We start from the raw sequence: 21,556 nt of genomic DNA, 5'->3' as shown, positions 1-21,556 counted from the left end.
GATCTTCCTCTTAAATGACAAGGAAATCTCAGAACACTAATTCCAATCACCCCTTTCTGTATTATATTCTATTGTTCGCATGTGTAATTTAATCTTACCTATTTTTAACTCCACAAAATATTATTATTATTTTCTAAAGTTAGCATTTATTTAGATTTACTCATGTCTTTCTGACTTCCTTTGCTCTTCTCTTCTTTTAGCTCAGACCTTTCATTTTAGATCTCTTTCTTTTGTATCCGAACCTGAGTATAATCTAGAAATTAACTTTAATGAGGATCTTTTAGAGGCAGAAATCTCTCAGTTTTTGTTGGTGTCAGAATACAGTTGAACCTTGAACAGCATGGGGTTATGGGCACTGATTCCCACATGGTTGGATATTTACACTTAACTTTACATGTGGCGCCTCTGTCTTAGCAGTTCTGCACATGCGGATTCAGCCAACCTCAGATCATGTAGTACCTGTATTTATTGAAAAAATATGCACATAAGTGGACCCACACAATTCAAACCCATTTTTTACAAGGGTCAGTTATATTTTTGTTTTCCCTTCGATCTTGAAAGATGTTTTAAAAATCAATTTAATTGAGGTATAACTCCATACAATAAAATACATACTTAAAAAAAAAAATTGGGGCTGTTCCTGTGGCATGCAGAAGTTCCTGGGCCAAGGGTAGAACCTGAAGCACAGCAGTGACAATTCCAGATTTTTTTTGTTTTGTTTTGGTCTTTTTGCCTTTTCTAGGGCCGCTCCCTCAGCATATGGAGGTTCCCAGGCTAGGGGTCGAATTGGAGCTGTAGCTGCCAAGCCTACGCCAGAGCCACAGCATCACGGGATCCGAGCCGCATCTGCGACCCACACCGCAGCTCACGGCAATGTTGGATCCTTAACCCACTGAGCAAGGCCAAGGACTGAACCCAAAACCTCATGGTTCCTAGTCAGATGCGTTAACCACTGAGTCACGACGGGAACTGCAATTCCAGATCTTAAACCACTAGGCCACCAGGGAAACTGCAGAATACACACATTTTAAATGTACAGTGTAATGAATTTTGGCAAATGTGTATACCTGTGTAACCACCACCCCAATCAAAATATAGAGAACATTTTCCTCATTCCAGGAAGTTCCTTCGTGCCCTTTTGTAGTCAGTCCTTTTCCAGTTCCCCACCTCAAGCAACCGTTGACTGGATTTATCACGATAATTAGTTTAACTTCATATAAATGGAATGGTATAGTTGCTACTCTTTTTTGTGTCCGGCTTCTTGCATAAAGCATAATGCTTTTGAGATTCATGTCATTACCTATGAAAATAATTTATTACCCTTTTTGTGGCTGAGTAGTAGTTTGTTGTATGAGTAAATCTCAATTCATTTATCTCTTCCCTAGTAGATGGCTATTTGGGTTGTTTCCATTTTTGGCTATTGTGAATTAAGCTGCTCTGAACATTGATGTATGAGTGTCAGTGTAGACATATGTTTGCATTTCTCATATAAATACCTAGTAATGGAATTGCTCAATCATATGATAAATGTACGTTTATAAGAGATTATAAACTGTTTTCCAGAGTTCACTACAAGTGAACGTTGAATCCATTTAATTTAACTATATAACCAAAATAAAACGAAGTGCAGGGATTATGGTTTTCTATTCCTGTCAGCAGTGTATGAGATTTCCTGTTGCTTTACATTGAAATATATTTTTACTAGATTTACAGTTATTTTCGCTCAGTGTGCTGAGGGTCTCGTCACTAGATTCTGGCTTTTATTTTTTGCGGCTTCATTAGTCTCTGAATGTGTCCCTCACCAAGTTCACAGCCACTGTCACCTTTAATATTGTCTCTGTTCTTTCCCCATGTTCCTTCCCCTGAGTTCCGATTGTGTTAGGTTTTCTCACAGTATTTTCTATGCACTTTGACCTCTTTTTCACCTTTTCTGTCTGTGGGCTATAACCTAGGTAATCTCATCAGTTCTGTCTTGGTTCCCTGTCAGTATTTCCCTCTATTCCTGTTAAACTCATCCATTGAGGGTTTTGTGGGGCTTTTGTTTTTACTTTGTTTGTATATACGAATATACATAGAGAGAAGTTTCACTTAAAAATGTATGAACTGGGGAGTTCCTGTTGTGGCTCAGTGGTTATGAACCAGACTAGTATCCATGAGGATGTGGGTTTGCTCCTGGCCTCACTCAGTGGTTAAGGATCTGGTGTTGCTGTGGCTGGGGCGTAGACTGGCAGCTGCAGTGCTGATCAGACCCTAGCCAGGGAACTTCCATGTGCCAAAGGTACAGGCCTAAATTTCAAAAAATACACACACACACACACACACACACAGGGAACTTCCATGTGCCAAAGGTACAGGCCTAAATTTCAAAAAATACACACACACACACACACACACACACACACACACACACACACACACACACACACACACACACACACACACACACACACGAGACCTTTCTTGTGGCCTACAGCATAACTACATGGTATTTCCCTGCTACAGCTCTGGTTGGATCCCTGGCCCTGAAACTTCCACATGCCGTGGTGTGGCCAACCAATTTATTTATTTAATTTATTGATTGATTCATCGATTTGTCTTTTTGCTCTTTCTAGGGCCGCTCCCATGGCATATGGAGGTTCCCAGGCTAGGGGCCTAATTGTAGCTGTAGTCGCCGGCCTACGCCACAGCCACAGCAACGCCAGATCCCAGCTGCATCTGCGACCTACACCACAGCTCACAGCAACGCCAGATCCTTAACGCACTGAGCGAGGCCAGGGATCGAACCTGCAACCTCATGGTTCCTAGTTGGATTTGTTAACCACTACGCCACGATGGGAACTCCCAGCCAACTAATTTTAAAAAATGAAAATAAAACTAAGAATATATGAATCATTTTAGAGATTTTTATTTTGGTCACAGCATGCAGCTGCATGTGGAGTTTTAATTCCCAGACCAGGGATTGAACCTAGGCCACACTGGTGATAGCACCAAATCCTAACCACTAGACCACCAGGAAACTCCCTAACAGATTTTTTTTTTTTTTTTTTTTTGTCTTTTTGCTATTTCTTTGGGCCGCTCCTGCGGCATATGGAGGTTCCCAGGCTAGGGGTCCAATCGGAGCTGTAGCCGCCAGCCTACGCCAGAGCCACAGCAACGCGGGATTCGAGCCACGCCTGCAACCTACACCACAGCTCACGGCAACGCCGGATCGTTAACCCACTGAGCAAGGCCAGGGACCGAACCCGCAACCTCATGGTTCCTAGTCAGATTCGTTCACCACTGCGCCACGACGGGAACTCCTAGATTTTTTTTTTTTTTTAAATATAAAATACTACCGTGTAACCAGTCAGGTCAAAAATAAAATACTACTAATTTCCCATTCCTCTCATGACTTCTATTGTATCTATGATCTAATACTAATTAGATATTTATAACTTAGTTATATCAAATGTGTGTAACACATAACTTTTCTGTAAATGTAATGTCTGCATTTATTTTGACATTATTATACAGTTAAACAGAGCCAGTGTTTACTTCTCTCACAAGAGATAGGTCTTTCTGACATCTGATTGTATTAACGATCCATCAGGCAAACATTAGGCAGAGATGAAATGTTTTTTGCCTAGAGAAGCTGAAATTGTCAGATACAGCTTTCAAAAATGTTCCCCAAAGTAGAAGAGTCTATTCTTTTTCATGTGTTTTGTTTGAGGTTAAGCATGTCCTTTAGTTTGATCAAATATAAAATTTACTTTTGTTTCTCATTCTCCTTTGACTTTTGTGTACTTGCCAAAGAAATACAGGAACACCATTATTTTCATTCCAGTAGTTCCTATTTTTTATTTTTTTAAAATTTTTAAAAAAGATTCTTATTTTTCCTGTTGTAGGTGATGTACAGTGTTCTGCCAACTTCTGCTGTACAGCAAAGTGACCCAGTCATGCATTATATTCTTTTTCTCACATTATCCTCCATCATGTTCCATCGCAAGTGACTGGATAGAGTTCCCTGTGCTATAGAGCAGGATCTCATTGCTTATCCACTCCAGAGGTAGTATTTTGCATCTACTAACCCCAGCTCCCAGTCCATCCCACTCCCTCCCCCTTGGCAACCACAAGTCTGTTCTCCAAGTCCATGAGTTTCTTTTCTGTAGATAGTTTAATTTGTGCCATATGTTAGATTGCAGATATAAAAGATGTCATATAGTATTTTTCTTTCTCTTTCTGACTTCACTTAGTATAGGAGTCTCTTGGTCCATCCATATTGCTGAAAATGGCATTATTTTGTTCTTTTTTATGGCTGAATAGTATTCCATTGTGTAATATATTCCACATCTTTTTGATCCATTCATTGGACATTTAGGTTGTTTCCATGTCTTGGCTATTGTGAATAGTGCTGCAGTGAACATACAGGTGCATTTATCTTTTTCAGTGAAAGTTTTTTCTGGATATATGCCCGGGACTGGGATTGCTGGGTCATATGGTAGTTCTATATTTATTTTATGAGGAACCTCCATACTGTTTTCCATAGTGGTTGTACCAATTTATATTCCCGCCAACAGTGAAGGAGGGTAGCCTTTTCTCCACACCCTCTCCAGCATTTGTTATTTGTTGGCTTGTTAGCAATGGCCATTCTGACCGATGTGAGGTGGTACCTCACTGTGGTTTTGATTTGTATCTCCCTAATAATTAGTGATGTTGAGCATTTTTTAATGTGCCTGTTGGCCATCCGTATATCTTCTTTGGAGAAATGTTTATTCGGGTCTCCTGCCCATTTTTCAGTTGGGCTGTTGGTTTTTTTGCTGTTGAGTTGTAAGTTGTTGATATATTTTAGAGATTAAGCCCTTGTTGGTTGCATCATTTGAAACTCTTTTCTCCCATTCTGTAGGTTGCTTTTTATTTATTTATTTATTATTAATTTTTTTTTTGTCTTTGTCTTTTCAGGGCTGCACCTGTGGCATATGGAGGTTCCCAGGCTAGGGGTCAAATCAGAGCTGCAGTTGCCAGCCTACACCACAGCCACAGCCACGTGGGATCCGAGCTGCGTCTGCGACCTACACCACAGCTCACAACAATGCTGGATCCTTAACCCACTGAGCAAGGCCAGGGATCAAACCTGCAACCATATGGTTACTAGTCAGATTCATTAGCCATGATGGGAACTCCATGGGTTGCCTTTTTTTTTCATGGTTTCCTTTGCTGTGCAAAAGCTTGTCTGTTTGATTAGGTCCCATTGGTTTTTGTTTTTATTTCTGTTGCCTTGGGAACATGACCTAAGAAAACATTTCTACAGTTGATGTCAGAGAATGTTTTGCCTATATTCTCTTCTAGGAGTTTTACGATGTCATGCCTTTTGTTTAAGTCTTTGAGCCATTTTGAGTTTGTGCACATGGTGGGAGGGTGTGTGCTAGTTTCATTGATTTACATGCAGCTGTCCAGTTTTCTCAGCCCTACTTGCTAAAGAGACTGTCTTTTCCCCATTTTATATTCTTGCCTCCTTTATTGAAGAGTAATTGACGGTAGGGGTCTGGGTTTATGTCTGGGTTCTCTGTTCTGTTCCACTGGTCTGTATGTCTGTTTTAGTACCAGTACCACACTGTCTTGATTGCTGTGGCTTTGTAAGGTTGTCTGAAGTCTGGGAGAGTTATGCCTCCTGCTTTTTTTTTTTTTCCTCTCTCTCAGGATTGCTTTGGCATTCTGGGTCTTTTATGGTTCCACATAAGTTTTTGGACTGTTTGTTGCAGGTCTGTGAAAAATGTCCTGGGTGATTTGATAGGGGTCACATTGAGTCTGTAGCTCGCTTTGGGTCGTATGGCCGTTTTTACAATCTTAATTCTTCCAGTCCAGGAGCATGGGATATCTTTCCATTTCTTTGAATCCTCTTTAATTTCCTTGATTAGTGTTTCATAGTTCTCAGCATATAAGTCTTTCACTTCCGTTGTCAGATTTATTCTGAGGTATTGAATTTTTGGGGTGTGATTTTAACAGGTATTGTATTTTATACTCCTTTTCTAATATTTCATTGTTAGTTTACAGAAATGCAACTGATTTTTGAATATTAATCTTGTATCCTGCTACATTGCTGAATTCGTTGATCAGTTCAAGTAGTTTTTGGGTGGAGTCCTTAGGGTTTTCTGTACCTAGTATCATGTCATGTGCATAGGGGGACAGTTTTACCTTTTCTCTTCCAATTTGGATACCTCTCATTGCTTTTGTTTGGCAGCTTGCTAGGACTTCCAGTACTGTGTTGAATAAAAGTGGTGAGAGTGGGCATCCTTGTTTTGTTCCAGATTTAGAGGGAAGGCTTTCAGCTTTTCTTCACTGAGTATTATATTTGCTGTGGTTTGGTCATAAATAGCTTTTATTATGTTAAGATATGTTCCCTCTATACCCTATGATAAGAGTTTTTATCATGAATGGATGTTGGATTTTGTGAAAAGCTTTTTCTGCATCTATTGAGATGAACACGTGGTTTTTGACTTTTTTGTTGGTAATGTGGTGTATGACGGTTGATTTGCCTACGTTGAACTGTCCTTATGAGCTTGGTCGTGGTCTATGGTTTCTATGTGTTTTGTTCTGTTATGTTTTGTGTTGTGAGTCTGTTTTCATAAATTATATTTTTTCAAAAATGTACCCTCTTCATAAAGGTTATAAATTTTAAGCTGAACTTTATGAAATTGCCATTTCTGTGATTTAAGATTTACTCTTCAGGAGTTCCTGTCATGGCTCAGTGGTTAACAAACCAACTGGGAATCGTAAGGTTGTGGGTTCGATCCCTGGCCTTGCTCAGTGGGTTAAGGATCCGGTGTTGCCGTGAGCTGTGGTGTAGGTCGCAGACGCGGCTCGGATCCCGCGTTGCTGTGGCTCTGGCGTAAGCTGGTGGCTACAGCTCTAATTCGACCCCTAGCCTGGGAACCTCCATATGCCGCAGAAGCGGCCCTAGAAAAGACAAAAAGATCAAAATAAACTAAAATTTACTATTCAGAGCCTTTAATGTGTTCAGGTGCAATGTAAATTCTCCAAAGGCGGCAAAGTAGTATTTGGTGTTTACCAGTCGTCTTTGAATAAGGAACATCTTTTAACGTCTTAGGGACTAATATTCCATGAGACATACTTGGGAATATCTAGTCTTAGCTCCTGGTTATTTTGAAAAATTAACTCTTGAACTTATTACCTTTTTTTTCTTAACTCAGTACTTACTAATCTTGTTTTATTTTTTTTTATTTTTTTTTGTCTTTTGTTAACCACTGCGCCACGATGGGAACTCCTAATCTTATGTTTTATTTTCTTTATACTTCTCTTAGTTGGCTCCCTGAGAGGGTAGAATTGAAATTCATCAGCGTGGCATACCTGGTCCTAGTGATTTGCCCTCAGTTATTCCTGACACTGTCTCCAGATTAACGGACTCACACACAACTTACACACTTAGCATGTAAGACTCATACTTAGGGAGTTCCCGTCGTGGCGCAGTGGTTAACGAATCCGACTAGGAACCATGAGGTTGTGGGTTCGGTCCCTGCCCTTGCTCAGTGGGTTAACGATCCGGCGTTGCCGTGAGCTGTGGTGTAGATTGCAGACGCGGCTCGGATCCCGCGTTGCTGTGGCTCTGGCGTAGGCCGGTGGCTACAGCTTCGATTCGACCCCTAGCCTGGGAACCTCCATATGCCGCGGGAGCGGCCCAAGAAATAGCAACAACAACAACAAAAGACAAAAAGACAAAAAAAAAAAAAAAAAAAAAAAAGACTCATACTTAGGAGTGACTGTCTTTGCGAATGTTATTCTTTCTGTTCATGCTCTTCTCCCGTTTGTCTTCTTCCTTTGTTTGTCTGCTTAATCAACTTTTTTTCACTTTAAAGATTTGACTCAAATTTTATGAAGCTTTCCTGACTCTTTCATGTCTTACATTCTTTTATATAGTTTCTGGTCCTTTGCCAAAATTCTCAAACTTGCCTTTCATCTCCTTGAACGTTGTAAACAGCTATTTTAAGATATATACCTGATAACTTTACTGTATATATATATATATATATGTATATATATATATATACATACACCTTATGTCTCTATTTCTACCACCTTGTTTCTGATAGTTCTCTTTATGTAATTTTGTTTCTCTGTTATTTTTGTGTGTTGGAGTTTATTGCGAAAAATTGTTTGTAGTAATAATTTGAGGCCTAGAAATAGTGTTATATTCCAGTAGAGAAATCTTAATTCTGCAAAAGAACTAAATCAGGGTTTCCAGATAAAATACAGGACACTCAGTTAAATTTGAGTTTCAGATAAATAATGAATTTAGTATCAGTTCATCCCAAATATTGCACAGGACATACTTATAACTGTTGCTTATCTGAAATTCAAATTTAACTGGATATTCTCTATTTGCTAATCTGGCTGCCTAAGCCTCAAGTTATCTATTGTATGAAATGAAGGAGCTGATCTCCTGTGTGTTTTTTTTTTAGATTTTACTTATATTTGGCCATGCCTGTGGCATGTGAAAGTTCCTGAGCCAGGGATCAAACCCACACCACAGCGATCCAAACCACTGCAGTGACAGTGCCGGCTCCTTAACCTGCTGTGCCACAAGAGAACTCTCCTTTGCATTTAGCTGATACAGTTTATGGGAGAAGTAAGAAAATAGTCACTCAGATTATTTTCCCTGTTCTGTAGTTGAAATGAGACCTACTTGAGCAGGGCTGCTCTAGGGAGTGCCTCTGCAGGTGCGGGGGCACTAGTATACATTATCGCTTGAATACAATTTGAAGGATTGAAGTGGTTTGAAACTAGACTGCAGCCCCTGTGAGAGCTGTTCTACTTTTGTCAAAAGCTCTGTTCACTCTCTCCCCCATCTCTTCCTGAATTGACAGATGCCCTTAGGGAAAAAGTGGCCTAAATGCTGATCTCTTATCTTTGAATTTCTGTTTAGATCTTGGTCTTCTAATTTTTCACTGTCCTGCTAGCTGTCTGATGCATTCAAGCAGATATTTAAAATTTTCCAGCTTTTCTTGTTGCTTTCAGTGGAGGGTTGGCCTGAATTACTTAATCTGCCAGTGCTAGAAGCCATGTATAATTTTAAAACAGCAGAAGAAAACTCATGGGAAGAGTCTTAGTTGAACTTAACATGTTTGAGCAGTATCAGCTGTAAGGAAGGAAAGGAAGTGAGTGTCTATAGACCTCACTCCAGATTGTGTGCTTCAGCTGTCCATGTTCTGAGGCAAAATATGAAGTCAGTAAACCTAAGGGATTTAAAGCTGTTTGGAGATTAACAAGTTTTGAGTTTCAGCCAATAAGTAAATACTATTATCCACTTATATTTTAGTGCCGTGGGTGATATCTAATTACTTGGGTAGAATAGGAAATTAGATGAATTTTGAAATGCTATTTAACCCAAAAGTCCTATCGTGGTCTTCTTAAATGTTTTCTGACTCACCTAAGGCTTAAAACATTTGAAAAGTGTGTGAAAAGTGACTTCAATGTAAACAAATGATTTGGAGGACTGGTTGTCTCCTTGTGGCATTTTGCGTAGCACTTCTTGGTTCTGTCAGCCGTCTAAGAAACACACCACCATCCCCCTTCCACTTAGATCCATCTTTGAGTGTTTAAAAAGTTTGTGTTTGCTTTTAATACTGTCCTTACTTTCTTCCTGAAGTAGCATAACTGTAGTGCACAGCTCTTTTCCAAACCTGTGTTTCAGCAGAATGAAATGTTCTTAGTCTTTTAAGTTTTTTCCTCCATAGAGAAAGCACATTTAATCTGTCGACAATCAAATCTTTAAGGTGTATAGTTATAAAAGAAGCTGTTTAAACATTTTATTTTCATTAGCTTTAATTAAACTATTTTCAACATTTCTCAAGTTTGTATTTCTGAACATTTTCTAAGAGTTCTGAAGTTGCAACTGCCCTAGAAAATCGAAGCCACAAGATTCGGTATTCAGATTCGGTAGAAGATGGATCAGTTATATTCTCTCTCTCTGGTACAGTATATTTGTGCTAATAACTTCCTTGATTTAAGTTTCTCATAAAATATGTGAGTGTCAGTTCTAATAATTTGATAGTTCTATAACAAGTAATAAACTTAAGGTGTTATCTTGTGGGAGGAATAAACATATAAAACTTTGTTACTGATGCAAAAGCAGTGCATGTGGCCAATCACGAAAGTGTATTCCTTTTTAGATTATAAGTGTTGAACTAAAACTGAACCGGTAGAGTGTGGTAGTTAAACTCCTTGCTTTGGAACTAAGATGAAATTAGAACAAAGCCACCCTCCCCAGAAATCGGTGGAGTATGTACTGCCCATATCATCCCAACATTGGTCACCATCTGTACACAGACAGTGCAGGGTAATGGTTTTCGTGATTTCGTACAAGAGCCTGCTGAACATAGTATAAACAAATGCTAACTAAAAGAACCACGCGGGGCAAACATTCCTGACATCGTGAAACTGTGAGTCGCGGGCAAAGTACAGGAGGGCATTAACTTAGGATGTGAGAAAGCTGGAGACATGGGAGGGGCAGCTCCGCTTGCACCTGGGAAATGCTAGGAGCGATAACGATAAAGGCGGTGGAGTGAAGGGCTTAGGGTGGGTACCGATAGATCTGTGCTTCAGCAGAGGCACTTTCCAAAGCCCCTGGATCGGCCTCCGAGCTGCAAATCGCTCCTTCCTGGTTGAACAGACCGCCCTCGAGGGAGCGGTGGAATATTTATGGTGAATGTCTGCTTTGTGCACAGGCCACTAGATATACGTTCCCTTATTTAGTCCCTTTAACAAACGATCATTCCAGCCTTCAGATGAGGAAATTCAGGTTTAGAGAGGTTATGTAGCCAAGTTCAAGCAATTAGGATAATCGCACAGTCACTTTCCTCAGATTGTGTCTTCCTCTCATCTTTTAAAGAACTAATTAGATTGTTTCCCTTCTGGACCATTTTTCTAGGCCTGATACTGTTTCAGAGATCCTTTACTGAGTATCTTCATTTATATAATAGTTATGGTCTCATACCAAGGTTTCTCTAAGAAATAACTGAAAGCTTGTTTAAAACTACTTTTCTTTAGTTGATTTCCAGCTTTTAAAAATCATTATAACATGAAAAATTAACTTGCAACTAAAATTAGGCATTGCTTTACTGCAGGCAGTGCCTTAGTCTAAAAAAAAAGCTTACTGATGCAGAAAGTTTTTTCCCTTAAATATTTAGATTAAGTCATCCTTTTATACTAAGCACTTAAAAGAACGATCTGTCTTTGTGTGTTTTTAGGTCCCTACCTGCGGCATAAGGAAGTTCCCAGGCTAGGGGTTGAATCAGAGCCACAGCTGCTGGCTTACACCACAGCCACAGCAACAGCAGATCCAAGCTGTGTCTGCGACCTACACCACAGGTCACGACGATGCTGGATCCTTTAACCCACTGAGGGAGGCCAGAGATCCAACCTGCATCCTCACGGATACTAGTCAGATTCTTAAGCCGCTGAGCCACAACGGAAACTCTTACGTGGTTATTTTTTGTGTAAGACTTTTGTTACAGGAGCTTACATTTGTTAGGGTTTAAAACCCAGACACGTACAGCCTATGTTTTACTTATAGTTATTTTTGTTGACTTTACAAAAAAAATTTTATCAGTATGACACAGTGACATTTTCTGTTATGCTCACCTTTCCTAGGAGTTGCATTTTTATTAGTGGATGCTCAAGAATGCTTCATGTCTGCTGAAGAAGTATTTCTAGCCAAAATTGAGACGTTTATTAACATTCACCAAAACAGTTTTTTGGTTCTGTCTGCTGCACTGCATGGGCCTGAGGAATGGAAACTGATGTTCAGGATTCAGCAGAGGTACGGAGCAGTGGCGCTACACACCTCCTTTCCTTGAACTATTACTTCAGTTCTCGAGCCTTTCAGGCAAGTAAGTGATGCTTTGCCAAAAGAGACTTCATAATGTTAACCTGCCATGTTTAATCAGACGTAGACCAAATAGGCTGTTCTGTGAATCAGGATGACAAGTTTCAGAATTCATGCTGATTTGGGGATTGTCCTGCAAGCAGAGGAGTGAACCCTTGTGAGTTAAGTTCTGGCCATAAAGCTGTATCAGATCCTCTGTGGAATAAGGTAGGCATGAATGAATAAACAGATGACAAACAGTAAGAGGTTTGTGTTGTCTTTCCACTTATTTAAATTAAGATAACAGATGTCAGTATGTTATGTGATCCATTTAACTTACTAATTTTTTTTTTTTTTTTCCAGATTCCTGGGTAGTAACTTACGGATACTTCCAGTACACAACGCAGCAAATGCCGTTAATCTTATGTGCACCATAGCTAAGGTGAGTCCCCTGAGGAGAATGGCATATATACATACACACTGTTAGACTTTTAAGGTCCCTGACTTCAAATGCACACTCTCTTCAGTAGGACTGACAAATACTCTACTTCTCTCCCCTCAGAGAAGTTGCTCTTTCCAGATGCAGCTCTTCCCCAAGCCGAAACTCAGCTTCTCAAGTCTTCTCACTTTATTTCTAGTAGCAGCTACCAAGATCACTCATTTTGGGCCAGAAGAGCATTTAGTCATGGAGACATTGTGTTGGCCCTACTGGTTCCTTAAATCTTCTTCCAGATTCTGAAGTACAAATATTGGTAGTCATGAACTATCAGAGTGCAAACATACTATTTTATAACTTCGTCCGTTACCCATTTTATTTTCATGCTTGTTCTCCTCTGTAAGGTGTGCTTCCAGCTCCCAGAGTTAGGTGTTCCTTACTCCTAAACCGGGAGCGCATCTCCCGTGAAGCAGATCTTACAGTGTCCTGCTTTTTGGCTCGCATGTTTGGAATTCCTTACAGACAGAGATCAGGTGTTTTTCTCTCGATTACTCTAATACCTCATACATGGTACTGACTGATACTTCTTGAATAAAGTTAGGTATTTTATGATGTGACCCTGTAAAAATATCTTATTTCTCCAAATAATGCTGCATGTTTACATTTTCTTCCAGATCACCTCCAAGCCATACATAGATAGCATCTGCTACAGAATGATAACAACTAAAGCTTACATCATTGAGCAAAGTCCTGTCTGGACAACACTTCATAAGATAAAGCTGAGCAGCGGTGCATTTAACCCAAGTTAGGTTATCAATTACAGATGTTCTTTTAGAAGAATACTGAAATAAAATATGTACAGTTAAATGTGGTTATATTTTTAAGTTTTATTAATTCCTTTAATAATGTTTAGAAAAATTGGTACATACATTATTATAAAATTCATGCAGTTTCTTAATGATACACATTAATTTGGATGAACAGATATTTTCTTGGAAATAAATACATAACATTTTCTAACTAACCCCTTAGGTTAAAAGAAAAGTCATATATACTTTTTAGGTTTCCACAAGCCAGCTGGTATTTCTAAAACACTGGGGGATGCTTTTACACTGTAACTACTGTTGGAGAGCTGGTGACAGGCCTCTGCCCCCTTGACTCCTCCTGAGGCAAGGAAAGAAAGGGAAATTAAGAGAGGGTATCAACTGGCCCAACTCAGAGTTGCTAAGCTCTTACCCTGCTGTGACAGCCAGTTTGACATGGGGACTTCTAAGATGTAACATGTCAGCACCTGGAGCACAGAGTATTTTTAGGTGTGTACATAAAGTGTATGTTGTTATAAACTCACAACTATAATTTAGAAGTCATAATATAAAATTACTAATTTGTATTGGATTTTCAGCATCAGTATTCAGAATACACATGGGCATTGTTTACCCTGTAGATAACCTTTTTAAAACCAGATACTACTACTGATCCATAATGTGTCATTATAGAAACAGATGAAAGAGGAAAGCTACATTTCTATCAGTATATAACAGAAAAACTCTTCCAAAGGTATTAAATAAACCATACTGGAAAATACATTATTTTACTAGTTTTTATTTAGGAGATGAAGCTTTTACTTTATCTCATGTTTTCGTCAGAGGTAGACTTTGTTTTTATTTCAATGAGTTCCTCTACTCGAGCCAGAACACTTTCAATCAAATCAAATGTGAAAAGAGCTGAATGTAAGACCTGCAATGCCAAGAAAATTACTGTTACTAGGCTGGCTGCCTTTAAAACTACACAAAGCAAAAAATGAAGGGTTCAGCAGGATGTAGTTTAGGAAGAGTTCAGATCTACCTTAAGCTGCATTTCAGGAGGCATATTAGGGATCTCTTCTCCACCTACTGTTACAGAACAAAGATCTTTAGACTTCTGGACTTCTAGAAGAGAAGGGAAAGAAAGACCATGTGTCATAGTAAAGCAACTCTCAGATTTCAGTAATAAATGTATAAGCTATTTTAATCAGTTACTAAAAAGTCAGCTGTTTGTATAAATTAAGTCATTGTTTGATAGAGTATGCTTAAATCAAGCTATAAACAAAAATATCAAAATTCTGCAACATGTAAATTAATGTTTCTTGAGGTGAATAGCACTATTTTGGCATGCATAGGATGAATGAACATTTATAAACTTTTTTCTTCAATATAGTCAGAATTATACTGGTCCCAATAAAAAGATGTTTCTAGTAATGCATACAGAAATACCCTTTAGCTATACTGAAAAGATCACAGGATTATTATAATTGCTGACTTTAAAGATTCTTTTTTGTAATTTGTTTAAATATAGTTGAAGGTGAAATAGAAGGGTAGAACCCAAAGTAGAAAAGGAAATACAGTGATATCCAGACAGAAATACTTGCAACACAATTAGATTCTTAATCAGAACATGAGGTTTTAAACCAGAACAGGCTTCAGTTTGGTTTAAATCTTTGTAAACCTCACTCAGTGTTAATGGGCATACAGATTTGCTAAGGTTTTTTTTTTTTTGGGGGGGGTGTAAGTGAGGCACATGGAAATTTCCAGGCTAGGGGTTGAATTGGAGCTACAGCTGCCGGCCTACACCACAGCCACAGCAACACCAAATCCGGGCCGTATCTATAACCTACACCACGGTTCGTGGCTATGCTGGATCCTTACCCTACTGAGCAAGGCAGGGATCAAACCAGCATCCTCAATGGATATTAGTCGGGTTCATTTCCTCTGAGTTGCAGTGGGAACGCCTAAGAATCATTTTTAATTGTAAAGAAAATGACTCAGCTGTCATAGTTCCTTGTCGGCTATAAATTAGATGAATACAAGATACAGTTCTTTTTTTGAATATCAATGACAGTTCAAAAAATCTAATTTTTATATCTAACTGAAAATGAAGTTACACATTACCAACCTTGGCTATTTTTAATTTCTGCTTCATAGTGCGCTTTTGACATATTAAGTCCTGTATGGAGTGGCTTTAAGAAATTATTCTCAATCTTTTCAAGTTCTGTCCATAATCCAGTCTGTTCAGAAGAATTAACAAAAGAATTAATTGTTTGGTTCAAAATTTATTGATTGCTTACTAATATAAAACATGAGAGTTGGAGAAACAAAAATGAGGAAGGCACTGCCTTTTAAGGTAGAGTTTACTGTTTAATAATGCGTTCATTACTACACCTAGTTATTTCATGTGCATACCAATCAAAACCAAAGTGTAACTGGTCAGTACGTTCATTACTGTGCCATTTGGAAGTTTTATCCATGGGAAAATTATTTGAGGACCATTCACAAGGTCTGAGACATTTCTCTTCCTTCTCAACCATCTTCACAGTGATGCCACCTCGACTCTCGATCTTTCAAATGACAGCCCTGTCACACATCGAGTTCCAGAGGATTCTTTTCCTTCCTTGTTGATGGAAATGTTTCTAACACAAATGGACTTTCCTGGTGATCAATACACGTGGGGATTTTACCTGCCTAGGACAGTTTAGGTTTGTCATCTGTAAGTAAGTAAAATGTTTTCTTGAGTTCTGGGAACAGCTCTGGCAAATTAACCTGAGGAAGGGGTTGTGGGAACCTCTGATTGACCTAGAGCCTGTCAGAAGCACCAGTCGATCCCGACCTTGTGATTGGCATGTGAAGAGGGCAGGGGTTAGAGTAATGGGATGCAGGCTGGGGTAGCCTGTGTGATCTGCTGCCGTCTCCGGGGCGGGGGGCCTGTCAGAAAGGGCCTGAGGGGTCGGACGCCCAGCTGGGGGGCGTGCGTGGGTTTCCTCCCCCAGGCTGCCTGCAGACACCGGCTGTTTCTGAGGCCTCTTCTCCCTCCTCTGTCCCTGCCAGTCTCCTTTCTCCCTTTTCTGACTCCTCCAGGTCCCCGGGCCTTGCCCCCCGCCCACCCCACGACGACAGGCTTCAGGTGCACTGCACCCTCCTTTCACAGGCTTCTCCTTTGTCCAAGGCCCTTTCCTCAAAGGAAAAAAAAGAAAAAAATCTAGGAGAAAGTCTTTGTGACCTTGGGTTAAGGCAAGTTCATAGAGAGAACCTCAAAAGCATAAATAATTTAAAAGAATAAAATTGACAGAGTCCCTGATGGCCTTAGCAGTTAAGAATCAGCATTTTCATTGCTGTGGTGTGGATTCAGTCCCTGGCCTGGGAACTTCTGCATGCCACAGGCACAGCCAAAAATGAAAAAAAAAGACTAGAATGAAATTTTATATTTCTGCTCTTTGGAAAATAATGAGAATACACGCCACACACAGTTAGAAAATATTTATAAAAACCGTACATAATAAAGGACTTATATCCAGAATACAGGGAAAAGTTTCTTTTCAAAAAAGTTGGTCTAAGTTGAAAAAACTTTTTTCACCCATACTTACTTAGTAATAGGAATTATTTGAAATCTTATTCCCCAAATGATGATAAATTTAATGTCATATTCATTCTTTGGTATAAACAAGCTTCACTAATTCTCTTCAGCCAACAAGTTTAACCGAATTACTGATTCAGTATTTACAAAGCAAATGTATCTTGTATCAAACATTCTTTCTTGAATGTTTTAAATTTCTCCTTTGAAAGGTAATGATTAAAAGTTTACAGGAGAGAAATGAGGAGTTCCCATCATGGTGCAGTGGTTAACCAATCTGACTAGGAACCAGGAGGTTGTGGGTTGGATCCCTGGCCTTGCTCAGTGGGTTAACGATCTGGCGTTGCCGTGAGCTGTGGTGTAGGTCGCAGATGCGGCTCGGATCTTGTGTTGCCGTGGCTCTGGCATAGGCTGGCAGCTACAGCTCCGATTAGACCCCTAGCCTGGGAACGTCCACATGCCGTGGATGTGGCCCTTAAAATGACAAAAAAAAAAAAAAAAGTTCACAGGAGAGAAATGAGATGTAACAATATATCTAATTTTATGTTTAGACTGAATTTATTAATATTCTATTCAGTAATGTCAGGAACATTAGTTAAAGCAATTACATTTACGTCTTCCTACTCTAATAGGAATGTGTTCTCCAACCCACAGATAAGTTTAACATACTGAAATATAATGTTTTCCTTGTGGCTTCCGATTTCATTTCTTAGGCGTGCCAGAATATCAGACATGTATGTCAGTTTTATCACTATTATCTTTGAAAATACCTGCCAAATGAGATTGCTTTACAACTAGAGAAACATTATTCCTGAATTCATAGTCCCTCCTTAGAACTTCCCATAGGAACAATAACTGAACCTTGATAGGATACAGTAAATGGTCATGCTTAGCTCTAACCACTGAAAAAAGTTTCAAAAGTTTGGCTACTCAGCAAACTTTTGTTTTTTAAATTTTTGAGGGGCCATACCTGCAGCATGTGGAAGTTCCCAGGCCAGGGATCGAAGCTGAGCCACAGCAGTGACAAAGCTGGATCTTTAATTGCCAGGTCACCAGGGAACTTCTCAGTGAAATTTTAAAACTAACAATTTTTACCACCTTTACAATACATTTATTATAATATCCAGAGGGATTTCCCTGGACACCAAAGCTTTCCAAAGTAAAATACACTGACTTCAAACAACTTTGGTAGTGCTCTGATGATTTTTTAAAAAGACAACTGCCCACAGTTCTGCTCTGCCACTCATCATTCCTTTACGAGTTTTTTTTTTAAGTCTCAGTGACCCACAGTGTGTTTCTGATGCAGTAAATACAGCTGATCTTTAGATTTGTGTAAGTTTATTACCAAATATCAATTTAAGTGTTGCAAAACTTATAATAGGTCTCATCAAGAAGCATCATAACCTTTGCATCCATGTTTTGCAGTAAAGATTTGATAAGACACCATGTTATCATTAAAATGTGCTTGAAAATAAATCAATATAGACACACTGTATACATTATATCCACATACGCTGGAAAAGTAACTTTTCCGGCCCAAGTGAGCTATTTTCTCATTTGCCAAATAATATGGAAATGCAATTATATACACTGATAATAAGGTTTCTTTTTAATTTCTACTGAGACTAAAAGAATGTGGGTAACGTTTCATCTTTCAAAACATTAGAGGGCCTCATTAACAGGTTCAGCATGTTGCTTCTAGTTGTCTTTAATTTTGATGATTTTAAGCTTTCACTTGCAAATAACTTACTTTGTAGACTCATTTTCTTTGAGTACTTCTGATAAAACTTTAAAGCCTTATTTTCTTTTTGGAATGTGGCTCAAATGAAGGCTAAGTTTATTCATTACAGAGCCAGTGTTTTTCTGAACATTGTCACTATTTCAGATCAACAGTTCGATGTGCACATGTTTCTGTATTTTCCTTCCAACAAAGGTTCTGAATGCAGTTTGTACAGGCTGGATTAAAGTTTTGCACTTGTCACAAGTTTGAAAAAATGGATACCAAGTTCATTCTAAAAATACACAGATTAAAATGATTGTAAATTTAGACAATTTTACTGACAGCAGGTACAAGCTGCTTCCCAACTATGTGCTATGTTACTATAAATTAAACTGTACAATGTCATAGCCCTTCTGCTAACTGACCGTTAAATGCATCCTAAGCGATGTTGGTGGGCAGTATACCATACAGCTTGTTCCTAGCCAATGTGCCACCTCCCTCCCCTTTCAAACATCATTCTTTGCAATGACCACAAAATCTGCCGCAATATTCACCACTCAAGAATCTGTGCAAGCCACCTGATATGTTCAGTTCTATTCTACTTCACTTTGTAAAAATTGCCAGTCTGAACCATTAAACTGATGTAATGACTCACTAATATGCTTGGTTATGAGCAGCAATTTGAAGCACACTGCTCTAAATTATATATACCTGAGAGGAGTTGCCGAGTTAAGAGTATTTATTCTTCCATTTCACTGGATAATGCCAGGTTGCCCAAACAGGGTTATCCAATTTGTTTCGTCACTGTTCCGTAGCCTCACCTGTGCTACCCACCTTTTTAATATTTGCCATTGTGATGGGTGTGAAATGGTATCTCACTGCAGTTTTAACTTACACTTCCATAAACACTAATGATACTTGGAATCTTGTGGTTATCAGCCATTTTTGTTTCTTCTTCTGTTAGATGCCCTACAGTATCTGTATCCTTTACCTATTTTGCTGATTTGTGGTCTTCTTGCTTTGTAGTTATTTTTTATACTAACTACTGGATAAAAGAAGTAAGATTTTTTTTTTCTCTTTCCTGGTGGCTTTTTCAGTTAGTACACATTTTCTTTTCTTGAGTTAGGTTTTAATGTTACTAGATTTATCAGTCTATTCTTTGGTGGTTAGTGAGTGCTTTTTCTTAAGAAACCCTTCTCTCCCCTTAAGTCACACAGATACTCTCTTATAATGTGTTCTAAAAATATCTAAGTCTCTCTTCAATTGTAAGCCTTTAATTTGTTTGGAATTTTGGGTAATAGGTGTGAGAGGCATCCAATGTCTCTGCCCCCATACGTATGACAGCCAGCCCAGCATCATTTACTGAACAGTCCCATTCTTCCTGTCCAGGCTGTAATGGCATCTCCACTTCGGACAGGAAGCACAGTGCAATGGTGTAATCAAGAATGTGAGCTCTGGAGACAGCCCAAGTTCAAAACCTGCTTCCTCCACTCACTATGTGGTTTTGAGCAAGCTATGCTAACCCTCACTATGCCTCAGTTTCCTCATGGGTACAATGAAGGAAAAAGTAATACTTAGCTTGTAGGAGGATTGAATGAGTTAATCTATGCTTAAAGCACAGCTTGGCAATATGGCTCTTAAAAATACAAGCTACCATTAACATACATATAATCACACATATATTTTCCCATATCTCTGTATCTCAGTGTGTGTGTGTGTGTGTGTGTGTGTGTGTGTATTTTCTTTTTTTAGGCTCTCTATTGTATTCTACCAGTCAGTCCATCCACGTAGCAACACTACTATAAATTATGATACCTGGCAAGGCAAGTTCCTATCCAGGCACCTTGGTCCACACAGCTGTTGTGGCTATTTTCAATTCTGCTGCTCCATTTGAAACTTATAATCAACCATTAAACTCCATTAAAAAAAACTAATGTGTGTTTGATTTGAATTGTACTGAATTTTTAGATTAACTTCAGAAGTACTGACAACTTTAAGATAACAAGTCTTTCTATCCACGTAATGTATTCAAGTCTCTACTTAACGTTTTTCTAAGGTCTTTCTATAAAGAGCTATTTTTCATAGTTTTATACATATTTATACATGTTTTCCTAAGTACCTCATTTTTTGTGGCAATTACAATAAAAATATTTTCTGGTTGATTAAGAATTTTTATCATGATTACTGACTGTTATCAAATGCTTTTTTCCTGTAACTGTGGATATGATGAAGTATTTCTCTACTTTAATCTATGTGTTACATTACCTTGCTTTACTGGAATAAACCTAACAGTCCTATGACTTAAAAAAGTTTTTTACATCTTCTTCTGCTAGATCTGGCTTGGTAATATTAGCATATATGTACATAAATGATATTAGCCTTTACTTTAGCAGGCTATTCTAGCCTGTTTTGGTACTGAGGTGATATTTTACTAAATAGACATGTAACATTAGTCGCAACTTTTTTTTTTTTAATTTTTTGGAACATTTTATATATTTGAGTATCTCTTTAAGTTATGGCAAAAAATCACCTGCTTTTGTGATTTCTTTTAGTAGACTGTGGCAGTTTTGGTTGGTTATACTATATAACAAATTTCACCAAAGTTTCCATATTTACTGGCACATTTTCTTTCTTTTTTCTTTTTTTTTGCTTTTAAGGGCCGTACCCTCGGCATATGGAAGTTCCCAGGCTAGGGGCCGAATCGGAGCCATAGCTGCCAGCCTGCACCACAGCCACGCAACATGGAATCCGACCCATGTCTGCAACCTACACCACAGCTCAGGGCAACACCATATCCCCAAGCCACTGAGTGAGGCCAGGGATTGAATCCGCGTCCTCAGATGCTAGTCGGATTTGTTTCCGCTGCACTACAATGGGAACTCCTACCGGTACGTTTTCTTATAATTTTCTTCCTGTTTTAATCGGTGCTGTTTTTATACTTCCTTTTTAATTAACACACTGTATCTTCATGCATTTTAAAAATCAATCTATACGAGTATGTGTCAGGACCTTTTACAATTTGAATTCTGTAAAAAGCCAGGTGGTGATTGGGGCCATGTGCTGAGAAACGATGACCCAGAATGGCCCTGTTCAATGCAAGGAGGAAGTGAATTTTTAATTCAAAAGTTTAAAAATTAATGTAACATTTTAAATATTTAAA

General features: G+C 38.8%; 2 protein-coding genes across 14 annotated transcripts in view; one reads left to right on the top strand and one right to left on the bottom strand.

Moving 5' to 3' along the window:
• Nucleotides 1–21,556, top strand: part of C4H1orf146 (chromosome 4 C1orf146 homolog) — a 33,001-nt gene that overhangs the window by 7,217 nt on the left and 4,228 nt on the right. Inside the window, exons 3-8 of one of the 4 annotated variants that reach the window (XR_014842845.1) lie at nt 9,871–9,964; nt 11,644–11,812; nt 12,221–12,299; nt 12,968–13,097; nt 15,645–15,815; nt 19,786–20,705. Coding sequence is in view for 1 of the 4 variants with exons in the window: in NM_001435424.1 (NP_001422353.1) it covers nt 9,871–9,964; nt 11,644–11,812; nt 12,221–12,299; nt 12,968–13,102 (477 nt within the window). In the remaining 3 variants the exon portion in view is untranslated. 4 annotated transcript variants of the gene reach the window in all.
• The window catches only part of GLMN (glomulin, FKBP associated protein), a 39,326-nt gene continuing 30,930 nt past the window's right edge, over nt 13,161–21,556 (bottom strand). For all 10 annotated transcript variants that reach the window (XR_014844784.1, XR_014844786.1, XR_014844785.1 and 7 more), the window contains 3 exons: nt 15,225–15,336; nt 14,139–14,221; nt 13,161–14,030 (listed from right to left, as the gene is read on the bottom strand). Coding sequence is in view for 7 of the 10 variants with exons in the window: in XM_021090232.2 (XP_020945891.2) it covers nt 13,920–14,030; nt 14,139–14,221; nt 15,225–15,336 (306 nt within the window). In the remaining 3 variants the exon portion in view is untranslated. The remainder of the gene's footprint in view (nt 14,031–14,138; nt 14,222–15,224; nt 15,337–21,556) is intronic.

Source organism: Sus scrofa, chromosome 4 (genome assembly GCF_054392235.1).
Source record: "Sus scrofa isolate SSC_HxYL_T2T_F1_AM1 chromosome 4, Sscrofa_HxYL_maternal_Yorkshire_Landrace_v2.0, whole genome shotgun sequence".
Lineage (NCBI taxonomy): Eukaryota > Metazoa > Chordata > Mammalia > Artiodactyla > Suidae > Sus > Sus scrofa.
Note: the sequence above shows the minus strand (reverse complement) of the source record. Positions and strands in the feature narration are given on the sequence as shown.